Here is an 11,859-nt window from a genome sequence, read left to right on the forward strand (position 1 = left end):
GTAATAAACTAATAATGGCTTTGATAGGAATCAATTATCCACAAAAAAAAAATTCACTTATATGATGTTTGCAATTCAGAATTTGACAATCTATTAAGTCCAGCAACAAGATTTTCCTTCAAAGGAAAATGTAGTATTTAACTATTTATTTAGTTCCTCGTAATCCATCATTCAGTCATCATTGACAATTTGACATTAAAATGAAAACAAAATCAATTTGTAGACACCTCACATGTTAGCTTCCACTTCAGGATCACTTGCCATCTTTGCAGCAGGTACATTGTTATTGCCACGTCTCAAACGTGAAGAAACATTATCAATGGCATCATTCAGTTGGGTTATCTTTCTGTTCAATGTTTGCCTGGTCCTCTGTTTCCAGGAACAGCATAACACTTATAACAAAAACATGATATTCTAGTGGCATATACAGGCCCAGAAGAGTTGAATGAAAAACTGTAATGTGAAGCAAGCCAAGTTACCTCTAATCTTCCGTCATAATACACTGGTCTCTTTGCCTTGCGAAACCCATATTCGTTCTCATTTAGTAGAGATCTTCTGATCTGCATTATACAAAACCATGAAGACTTCCAGACTCGGGCATCATTAGAGGCTAGAAATAGGAACAATAAAATACATGTTACAAGAGTGCTGATGCATGCACTCACTGAGAAACAAGGGAAGAGGGAAAAATTAAGAAAGAGTTAAATTGAAAACAAAAAGGAGAGAAAGAGAGAGAGAGGGGGGGGGGGGGGGGATTTGACACAAGAAAAGGGTGATTGTGACGAGTCACTTAGGGTTAGGAGATTTGTTCATGCATCTTTTGCCTACGAGAAAAATGTGAGTAAAAATAACATTTATGCAACAGTATCACCACTGATACAAAGATGGCCCTTATTATAGCTAGAAAACTAGAAAAGAAAATAAATGCTACAAGAAGCATGAACAGCACAAACTGAAGTATCTAAGGTTTTGTAAGAGAACATGTATGGTATTACCCAGCATAAAGTATTGATTTGGAAATCGAAAATTTTCAATATCGTGCTTTCAAAGACATACATCACAGTTGTCCAATTAAAAATAATTAAATATCAATGATACCAGGGATATAATATTTTCAAATGTAGACATCTACCTATAGTTCTTCTGTCTCCCTCTACATCTTTTCTGGGTTCATTTGAATAACATAAACCAAGCTCATAGATCACACACTTGCTAGACACAATAAATTTGAAATTTCGGGGAAGCAATCACCTGGGGGGCAAAGATATAAGCTGCAGTCCCAAGAATTGCACCTCCCATAAGAAATCCAGCAAGAAAATCCACACCTCCACCTCCACCTTCTCTGTAACAGTACACAAGGGAGGCAACAAATGAAAAGAACAATGACTCTATACATATTCTTGAAAGGCAAGAAATAATTAAAACACAAGTGCCGGGAATGAATTTCAACACTACTTAGCCTCCTAGCCCCTAGCATTCAAAAGCTAAGCTAGAACAATCGAAAATCAAAAGGAAACGCTGAATTTCTTTAACAATGTTGTTGGTGGTGACAAGTATAGAGTAGGTTCATACACCTCCCAATGATAAGAAACTAAACTATACATGCTTCCCCGTCCTTTGCAGTTCAGTGAAATTTAACATGACTTTATATCTGGTCTACTCCAATATGTCTTAACCTTCTCATTAGAGGATGCTAGTATCATGTTGAGCAGAATATCTAGCATCACATCTTACAAAATACAAGAGTATCAAGTGTAATATTAATTATATTTCAGAGTTTTCAATTCAATGTGTATTATCGAAAATCGAGTGCGAGGACAGCGAATTTCATCAAAGCTCTAAAGGTAGTTCAGTATAATTTATTCTATCCGTATTAGCAGGAAACTTAATTTTATTATTGCTTTTTCAATCATGCTACATGAACACTACAAAATCGGCTACTATCAATCACTCCGTACAGGAATACGGAGTAGCTCCACAATATCTAAAAATTTTCATATTAAGATACGTGTATAATTAACAATGAGCCTTATGAATCTAACTGCTTAAAAGAATTGCAATACGGCTTACCGGTATTCTGCACAAATAGATGACCTGCGATTCCTGCTGACAGCGGAGTGTGATCTTCTCTGAGCAGTGAGCTTAGGCCCAGGCCCGAGCTCAGGCCCAGATCCAAGCCCAGAACAATTACGCTTTGTTAAACATAGCTCCTGAGATGCCTTGACATGGCCACCTATTCACCATTCCCAAAGCAAAGAATCACACATCAAGTAGAAAGATATAGAGAAAAGAAATTCATTCGATGCTTCTAGAAACCTAAAAATGTTGAGTCTGCAAAACCGTTGAATTCAAGTTCATTTATGGATCAATCGTAGATAGAGAAACGCATAGATCTTAGCAATGCAGGTTCAGCAAAACCATTGAAAATGAAGGATGTGAGATTAAAAGCGAACCGAAAGTGAAAGGATCGAAAGTGAGAAGAAAGAACCTGGAATGGAGAATGGCGCAAAAGAAGCAGTCAATGCCATAACACAGACGAAACGAGAGAGAAAGAGAAGCTCTGGTTTTTTCTTCTCAGATGCTAAGCTACTGAGCTAATAAGCTTTGAGAAGTAGTAGTTAGTTAATAAGACACAAAATCGTAATTCACGGATCAAATATGGACAGAGATATTATCACAATTAGTGTATTTTGTGTCTAAAGGACACAAAAACTTTAACAAAGGAACATAACGCATTTTTTATTTTTTTATTTTTATTATTTTTCTTAATTTATTATTATTATTATTATTATTATATATATATATATATTTAATTTTTGAATGAAAAAAATGAAAATAAATTAGATTTTTATAATTTGTTCTAATTGATCACCAAATAGAATACAAAAACACAAAATTTGGTATTTTTGTATATTATGTCTTATTCTCAGTGTCTTATCTTGTCCTATTTTCAAAAATAAACGCAGTCATATACGTTTTTAGAATTTTATTTTTTTTTCTTTTCTTAATTTTTATCTACTAATTATTTTATTAGCTAATTGATAATTGGTTTTTTAAGAAAGGACATGTATAGTGATTACTCTTACTTCTTATCATATCAAAGTAATTTCCATTGTAAATTTTGAGTGTTTTTTCTTTCTGAAAAAATCTTAAATAAAAACAAACTTTTGGTTAAAAATTTTTGTTATGGCTCTTTATTGTGTAAAAATTATTTCTATTTATGAAATAAAGAAATGCAGGAACTTTTAAACAAGTTTAAGGTTGGTAGTAGCAGTTAGAAAATGGACAAGTTTGGTCTTCGTCGGTCAGTCCGCCATCATTATTATAAATTTATAGGTTGATCCGCCTTTATCAATTGTGAATTGTCTGCCTCTCGCTTTCAAGTTTCCATCGCCAACCTGTCATGCTATTATGTTTCTATAGTTAGTATTTGGTACTAAGTTACTAATTATTTATGGATTTCAATCAAAAGTTCAAATCATACATTATAAATTGCACCGAGAGAGAGACCCCCAATTTAAATAGTGCAGCAAAGCACGGCGTTGTACTTTGCTGCCGAGTAATTTTGGCATGTTGCCTAAAACAATTGGTCTTTAGCTGATGATCTGAGATTTTTTAAATAAGAAATTCTACTACTAGTAAAGACCAAAAGTAAATATTGGTAACTTTATCACGTTCTAAAATAACTTTGGGGAGGATTAACCAAGCAAAGGGGTACTTGCCTGTTAAGTATTAACGCTTTGGCTAATCTATTATAAGTTACATAACCAAATGAGCAAATCATATAAGTATGGAAGCTGACAAAAATAATCTCTAAAGGATTGTTAAGATAAACGAAAACTTAAAAAAATTGTATTATTTTAATAAAAATAATTGAACATGATATACAATTATACACTCAAGGTTTTAAAACAGTTCTATTTTCTAATATTTTTGTAAAACTAATAATATTTTAACTTTTTAAAATTATTTTTTTCGGCGCCAAAATCTTTCTATACATTTATCCGTCCGTCTTTCTCAATTATAACAATAGAAAAGACTAATAAAGAAGCCAGGAACAAAGGAAACCCTGTGATTAAAAAAAAAATAGTATCATCCGCAAGTTCCTAGTAACATTTCTGAATTATGTCGGCCGGAATTCTCTCTATATACAAACAGCCGTAACTATTTTATCTGTAACAAAAAATATAACACCAAAAGCAAGTATTTAACTAAGGAGGAAACCAAAAAAACCTTATTGACTCTAAAGGGGGCTCATGAAGGTGGATAAGGGTTCCTACATGATAGGCTATAGCTTTTATCGAAGGCATATGCAACAGATAATGTACAAGATTAGAGATATACTAGGTAGATTTTATTTGTCTGTGTATCTCCCAAAAAGGAGAAACGAAGTATTCACATGATGCCCATCAGGCGAATGTTCAGCTTTTGGAGTTGGTTTGACAGGTTCCTTATTTGAAGATGGGAATGATAGAGACAGGGAAAGAGATGCAGCAACACTGTCATCACCCTCTTTCTCATCCGCCACTACTTCAGGTGGCTTTTCCTGGTTATTTTTCTTGTCTCCATCCCTGACAAGAAAAGGGAACATACCCTTACGTGGTGGTAGTGGCGGTGCTGGCGGTGGTTGTGGTTTTGTTTCGCCCCCCAAAGCAAGCTCTAGGTTTGGAATCCCAACTTGAAAGTGACCCTCGTAATCACAAGGCCCCTCCACTGGCATGCCATTAAGCATCAAGCGAGAGTCATTTTTCTGATGCAAACCGACAGGAAAGAAGGTTCTTTCCATAGTTCCAAGGTCCTCATGAATGACTTCATCTAAGCAAGCTTCGTTGCATCCTCTACCCTCAACTGAAGAGAAGGTACCGGGATGGTTTGCAAGGGCTGTAAAACTGCCATTGAAAGATTCCCTACCACCTGAACTGCAACTTGCATAAATTTCACCGAAACCTGACTTGAGCTTCTTGCTGGAAGTTTCTCCATCTTCCAATTTCTGATAACTATCTGCGGAAGCCTTCAAAACTGCATCTGAAACATCTATATGCTCAACTCTTTTATCAATGGTTTGCTCACAATTGGTGCCTCTTATAGTCGGATCATCTTGAAAGGTTGCCTCCATGTTAACATTGAGATCCTCTTCTATCAGTTTCCTTTTAGGCCTTCGCTGATCTTCATCATTGTTAGTTCTTTCTGAAATTTGATTCTTTGAGGTATTGCTTGCAGCATCTATCTCTTGTTTGCCAGCAGAAGGAATCCCAGAAGACAGAGAGTTCTCCTTCTTGACTGAAATATCACAATCAATTTTTGTTTCCAAAATCCTGCTACTTACATGCGTTCCCATTGCTTCAGGAGGTGTGGGGATTCTGTGCTTCTGCACAAAGCAAGAACATCAAACCAACCACTCTACATATTCCATAATCTATGAAATCAAAATAAAATTTGAAATTTTAAACTATTATAAATCACTGACATCACAGCATTGACAAAGAAAATTTTTAGTATATCAAATTAAGCATTTAAGAGAAGTATTACCGGAGGTGAACCTGGAGAGTGCATTTGTTGGCACAATTGTTCACTGCTTGTCGGATTCTTTGATGCAGATTCCGTGTTGATTCTACTATCTTGCCTCTGTAAGTTTACTTGTGGACCCAAACGTGCCTGGTCAAAAATAGTTTCTTTAATATCAAAATCCCCACTTAAAACAGTATCGCCTTGGTCCATGGAAGTGGATGAGAGAACTTCACTGCAGGTTTTACCACAAGCAATTGGTTGTTCATCCATCCGCATTGGTGAACAGTGGGTTTCAGACACAGTCATCACAGCAGTCAGAGAACCCTTCTGAACTGACAACGCATTCAAACTGGGACTACAAATCTTTTTTGCAGAATCAGAATGATTCCTCCTCTGCCCTCTAAATACACCCCATAAGTAAAACAACATATTCCAACCTGCAGATAAACATGAAATTAAAACAATTAATTTTCTTATGTTGTGATATAAATTATTAGTGGTTCTCACAAGGAACGATTAAAAATCCATACGCTGAGAATTTTCAGGAAGCTGATTGGAGGGGAATATAAGAAGTTCAACACCATCAAAAATTCCTTTAAGCGCTAAATCATTTCTAATCATGTGATCCAGTAGACCCTTGTAGTGTCTCTCGTAACTGCATGAGAAAATTATTAAAAAAAAAGTAGATAATTACTAGACAGAAAATCAGAGAAACGTGTTTTCAATTTTTTATTTGGCAGCTTTCTGTCAATAAAAAAATGATATTCATATCCTTGCCTTTCAATGTCTTTGGCAAAAAAGTAAAGTGCAATATTATCTTCCTTTGCCCCGCCTTGATGAAATTGTGTAGGCCACGTGCTCAAGCGAGAAACTTCATTGAGGGAAACCTCAGGAAGAATCTTGTTCACTACCTCAAGAACTTTAGGGGAAGCACATGTGGATAAATGCGCTTGAATACCAGTACATAAGTCAGGCGGCTTTCCACTTCTATGCATTCGAAAGACACCTCTGCATGAAAAACAAAGCATGTAGATCTTACTTCAAAGTTAAACATTATAACATGAACAAAACAAGGGCAATCAAGAATAAAGAGAAACTAGCTTATCACGAAATGTTACACACTGCCAAATGTATTCATATTCTGGAAAGACTGATGTCTTTGGAAGAACACTTGAGACAGCCAAAGCTTGATTGCAAAAGTCTCTAACTACAGGATTTCCAGGAGTAGGACCAACAGATTCTAACTTTCTAGGTTGTGATCCAAAATCAGCTGGACAAAAGCTATGTTGCTTCGAATCATTGGAAGACGAAGTTTCAAATGTAGGATTCTGAAGGATATCCTGCCTCACTTTTGTTTCTTCAGTAGAAACAATATTCTTTGGAGTGTCAATAACAAACGCCTTATCTTGAGAAGTGACTTCGGACCTCATGTCTATGGCTGATGTAAGAAACTTCTCAGTTTGGTCAGGCACTTCTTTCCTCTTGCATATTTTGGGCCTTCTAAGTAAAGCTGCCTGGATTGCAGCTTTCAGTCTATTATCTTTATGTGTTTTGTCTTTTGAACTGTTTGGGACAGTGGCTGATCCTTCCAGGCCAAATTCCTGTTTATCAACCATGCAACATTCTGTAGCATGGCCTAAATCCTTACATTTGTGACAGAATGGGCTTTCAGAAGCATTAGTAAGACCAGACCTCACACAATCACCAGAACTACCTTTGGTTTTATCAACCTGATTTGTTATCTCTCTTGATTGAGGCAGCCCATCTAATTGAGTTTCATCACCACTGGTTGATGTTCTCTCTGAAATTTAAGGAATCAAATAAGAGGAAATCTTTGCAGATTTCATAGTTCAACTTAGTTCTAAGCACAAAATGACAAGATGAACCAAAAGATGATCCATTGAAACTAAAATAAGACAATTTCATAAGCGATGCTGTTCCTAAACTGAAACAAAAATACCTAGACAGCTAATTGGCATGTAAAAACATCATGTTAAAAAATAAAAGTAACATAACAGGAAAAATATGTTTCCCATCAGGACCACAACTGAACTAACTAGAGGGTCCAAACACTTACGGCTTGTATTATTCTTAGACTTCAATAATGAATTTGATCTCCCATCTTGGTTGACCTTAAATTCGTGATTGTTGTTAATTGTTGAAGGTTTAGCAGTTTCGCTACGAGGGGTAAGCTTCTGATCACTCTTAGATGTCAGAACAGCAGAACTAGCCATGGTTGAACAAACAACAGGCCGATCAACCCTAGAGAAAAATTTCCTATGAGAGGCACCTGATTCTTTTGCTAGTTTTGATCCTTTTTGATCCGCAGTAGTTCCAGGTTTGGAAGTAACCATTTTGACTTTTGATTCAGTGGCACATGAATGACCCAAATTTGAGGATTTCAATGAACTAGATTTGCTTATCATTCGTCCTGGCATCTCAATATTCTTAGAGGTATGTTCACCAGCCCCTTTCTTCTTTTGCGGGACATCATCAACAAGTTTGACTCTGGGCTTGGAATTGATGTTGTTGAATGAATTTGACTTTAACAATGTACCTAAACAAGAATCCACAGCTACATAAATAAACAAAAAAAATATCTTAGGAAGGTAGAAAGGTGTTCACAAATGTAAAATAGATCCATACTCTTAGCTGTTTGACTCCGAGGACCAGCAGATAGAGAACGAGCAAGTTCTATGTCATTGCCATTGGAGTGGTTACAAATGGAGGTCTGATGATCAGAGTTCAACTTTCCTTTATCAATGCTCTTGAACGAAGACTCTCGCGACAGTGGAAATATTTTCTTGGGGCTTGACCCCTTTGGTGACCCTTTACTTGATTCAAGAGCTTGCCTTTTCCCTGCCTTTGCCCATTCTTCACCCTCAGAAGGCCTTTTACCAGATATTTGCGCAGTTGAACAAACTTTATGGACCTTTTTCTCTTCAACATCTGCAACCAATAAATAAATAAATGAAATCAGAAATCTGTGTTTGAAAAAAATTCACAGATATGCTAACACGCAGCAATATATGTGGTGCTCGATATGGTGCCCTAAACGTAAGCAAATTCAGCATGAAAAAGAAATGTGTGTGAAGCAGCATAAAGAATAAAGGGTCTGAAATTTGAACATTATCCTGTTTTTCCCATGTACTACCATATGTGAAACTTCACTCTTACCCAGCCGATGTTTTTCAGTCTCCTCAGCATACTTGCATTCTTCACATAACCAGTCACCTTCTGGGACCTTTTCGAGCATTTCTCGCATGCAATAGCTGATTCAAAGAAATAAGAATTATAAGTCATTTCAGTCAATGAGAATATATGGTAATCTAATAGAAACTAGGATTGTGTATGGAAGGTTCATATGCTCACGTGTGCTCTGCACCATCACTGCATCTACTACATATTGCAAGTAGCTCCTCGCGACCAGCATCTCCACAGATGTCACATACCTTTACCTATTTTCCAGTTAATAAAATCATGAAAATGCTTTTCCTTGTCATAAGCAACATAAATTTTTTTTGCAAGAGAAATGAAAGTTTGAGTAAAGGAATACGAAAGTTCTTGAATGATTATAAGCTGAGTAAATAGCATTTGCAAATCATTGCCCTATACCACAACAGAATCATTGAAAAATTCAAACCAGTACAATCCACTCCTCACATTTTCATCTTTATCAAGTTTAGTTTCAAAGAGAAGTATAAGAACAGTAAAAGGAAATGTACCCACATCATGCTCAACATCTGAGTCATCGCTCTCATCTCCAGATTGAGCTTCGGGCTTGACGGGTGATTTAACAAGCTCCCCCTGCTTCTCGTGCAGTCCATCATGGGCTGGAACTTTACGATCTTCGTCTTTCACATCACCAACACCATTGTCACTATCTGCTTCTGACTTTGGATATACTTTTGCCGAAAACTTGCTAGTAGTGCCATTAACAAGGCCTTTGTTATTTGCAAGAAATTTTTCACCTGAAAAATTAGCAGTGATTATCTCCTTGGTTGGCGATGACTCAACATTTCCAACACAGCATTCTGATGAATTCTCTGGCATATCTGCATCTTTAGAAGAGGGTATCTCACACAAGCCTGATATATAAACAGATGGCCCACTTGTAGATCCTTCTGCTCCTAAGTGACTAACTGAGGATGAACTACATGAAATATTTGTTTTGTCTGCATCTCTTTGATGGCTATCACTAACTAAATTAGCATTACTGTTTCTACTGATACACGAAGAGCTGTCATCAGGTCCTTCTAAACACTTGGCATCGTGATACTTCTCTGATAAAGTTTGTGTGGTTTTAGCATTTTCAGACAGAGATTCATGACCAGAATTAACACGAAGCAAGTTACTGGTTTCACTGACAGCATGCTTCAATCTTTCACAAGCTGTACTCCTATGAGAAGATAGATCACTCACATCCATAGAAAACTGACTGGGTTCCCCTGATCGACAATTTTCATCAGAGCATTCTTCAGCCTTTGTTCCAGTTAGAGCTCGATTAAGATGCATGCAAGATGAACAAGGAGCTGAGCAAATATTACAAGTCCCTGATTCAAGTTCCATATCAGCGTTCTGGATCATAGAATGTTTGACAGACTTTTTTTCCCCCCAATTCTTGTAGTACCTGATGTGTAAAAACCAATGTTAAAGGAAGTTGACCATTGATTCAGACTTCGCTAATCAAAAATAGCTCTCACTAATTCTTTCTACAAGGCTAAAGTTCCATCAAACAACAAATGAGATCATCAATGTATATCGATACCCTTCACCTTTATTTATATATAGTTTTAGTTCGACCTTAGGTCCTTGACTTCAATCATAAATTAAAAATTAAGTGACAAGGCTTACAAAGTAGTAGAGATGAAAGCTGGTTGGTTGTTGATTTTAATGTTCATTGCTTAACCTCTAGGGAGATAATAACATAATCAAGAATAGTATGGTAACTGATAATGGATAAATCATAAATGGGAAAGAGATTATAAATGACTAAAAAAAAATTCAGAAGCATTGAAGTTAATTATTCCTGATGAAACTTAGCATTCATTAAAATCAAAGCATCTAACTTCTAACATTGTCATAAATAATAAAAGAAGGAATCAAGACAAAATTATCAAACTACAATGTGCTCCAAATGCAGTTGCCACTATACATATTTGAGCTAAAAAGAGAACAGATTGTGAATTCCAAACTACATTAACAATTATCATCTAGAAGGTGATCCCAAACTACATTAACAACTATCATCCATCCTAATTCTTGCAAACATAAGAGCAAACACCTTGCAAGCACTAATCCATAAATTCTTTCTCTGAAAACCAAATAACATATTCAACTATTGCAAATTTGCATAACCACATATAAACGCTAAGTCTATTAAACTAACCAATAAAACATGCAGGCGAAAATTTCAAAAAAAAGTCCTGTAATCAACCCTAACTCCAAGACACTGAATCAGCTCACCCTATAATAACAACTAACAAGTACCAAACTTAACAAAACAACTTCCCACATAACTACAGATATGAACGAAGAAAAGAAAAACAAAATGGATATATATAAATATAAACAAATCTGAATAATTAATATAACATGTTACCCTAAATAGGAATGGATTCAGATAATCACAAGCGTCTTGCTTCCAAACACATTGCAAAAGAGTCCGGGGCGTTCAGCCATTGGCGTTGCGGCAATCAAAGCGTAAAGTGCCTTTAAACGACGCCGTTTTGAAGCCACCAAAAACCTCTCTCCTCTCCCTTTCTTCTTCAATTTGCAGAAAATCAGAGTTTCTAGCTTTCTGTGACGACAACACCGACCAACCAAAAATGCACGAATTCAAAGTGCGGATACAGAAAAACTTAAGAACACACGATCCGATTAGAATTCTTGTTCCAATTTTTATAGTAATTGATAAATTAGCAATCAGTTCATAAATTGTTTTCTTCCCTTTTCTTTTTTTCCCCTCCCTCTGTGATCTGAAGCGGTGAAAAAAAGAAAACAAAAATCTCAGAGATGAGTTTTTATCAAATGAGAATTTAATCAATTTGTCCATTTATATAGGCTTGTTTGGGTGAGCTATCTTTTTTCGAGTTACATTTTTTTTGAAAGATCTTATAAAAGAATAAAAATAATTTTATATTTAAATATTTCATATAAAAAATTTTTTTAATTATCAATTATATTTGAGTATAATAATATAAAAATGTTTTTATGTTTATTTATTATATGAAAATATCTTTTTAAAAAAAAATTTATTTAATAAAAAATAGAGATTATCGTTTCTAAAAAAAATTTTTAATAAAAAAAATAAAAATACTAAAAAAATTATCAAAATAATAACGCACAAAC

At 35.4% G+C, this 11,859-nt stretch overlaps 2 protein-coding genes across 2 annotated transcripts; both read right to left on the reverse strand.

The window, feature by feature from the left end:
• Nucleotides 1-34: 34 nt before the first annotated feature.
• LOC112737268 (uncharacterized) lies at nucleotides 35-2,707 on the reverse strand. The gene is made up of 5 exons (XM_025787081.3): nucleotides 2,489-2,707; nucleotides 2,071-2,233; nucleotides 1,252-1,342; nucleotides 480-560; nucleotides 35-369 (listed from the first exon to the last, which is right to left on the reverse strand). The coding sequence occupies exons 1-5, from the start codon at nucleotides 2,526-2,528 to the stop codon at nucleotides 229-231; spliced, it is 516 nt and encodes a 171-aa protein (XP_025642866.1). The 5' UTR covers nucleotides 2,529-2,707; the 3' UTR covers nucleotides 35-228.
• Nucleotides 2,708-4,047: 1,340 nt separating this feature from the next.
• On the reverse strand, nucleotides 4,048-11,540 carry LOC112737269 (ASI1-immunoprecipitated protein 2). Its single transcript, XM_025787082.3, has 11 exons — nucleotides 11,111-11,540; nucleotides 9,238-10,138; nucleotides 8,881-8,966; nucleotides 8,686-8,780; nucleotides 8,155-8,457; nucleotides 7,586-8,065; nucleotides 6,631-7,309; nucleotides 6,286-6,516; nucleotides 6,039-6,163; nucleotides 5,530-5,945; nucleotides 4,048-5,368 (listed from the first exon to the last, which is right to left on the reverse strand). The coding sequence occupies exons 2-11, from the start codon at nucleotides 10,093-10,095 to the stop codon at nucleotides 4,355-4,357; spliced, it is 4,287 nt and encodes a 1,428-aa protein (XP_025642867.1). The 5' UTR covers nucleotides 10,096-10,138; nucleotides 11,111-11,540; the 3' UTR covers nucleotides 4,048-4,354.
• Between the last annotated feature and the right edge of the window lie 319 nt (nucleotides 11,541-11,859).

Source organism: Arachis hypogaea, chromosome 13 (assembly GCF_003086295.3).
Source record: "Arachis hypogaea cultivar Tifrunner chromosome 13, arahy.Tifrunner.gnm2.J5K5, whole genome shotgun sequence".
Taxonomy (NCBI): Eukaryota; Viridiplantae; Streptophyta; class Magnoliopsida; order Fabales; family Fabaceae; genus Arachis; species Arachis hypogaea.

Bases quoted from the DNA above. Each gene is read 5' to 3' on its own strand.
- LOC112737268 (XM_025787081.3), bottom strand. From the start codon at position 2,528: ATGGCATTGACTGCTTCTTTTGCGCCATTCTCCATTCCAG. The intron at 1,343-2,070 runs GTAAGCCGTATT...GTACTGTTACAG, and splicing joins TCTATTTGTGCAGAATACCG to AGAAGGTGGAGGTGGAGGTG. The intron at 561-1,251 runs GTGATTGCTTCC...TGTATAATGCAG, and splicing joins CTTATATCTTTGCCCCCCAG to ATCAGAAGATCTCTACTAAA.
- LOC112737269 (XM_025787082.3), bottom strand. From the start codon at position 10,095: ATGATCCAGAACGCTGATATGGAACTTGAATCAGGGACTTGTAATATT. The intron at 8,781-8,880 runs GTGAGCATATGA...TCTTTGAATCAG, and splicing joins AGTGATGGTGCAGAGCACAC to CTATTGCATGCGAGAAATGC. The intron at 8,066-8,154 runs GTATGGATCTAT...ATTCTTGTTTAG, and splicing joins TCGGAGTCAAACAGCTAAGA to GTACATTGTTAAAGTCAAAT.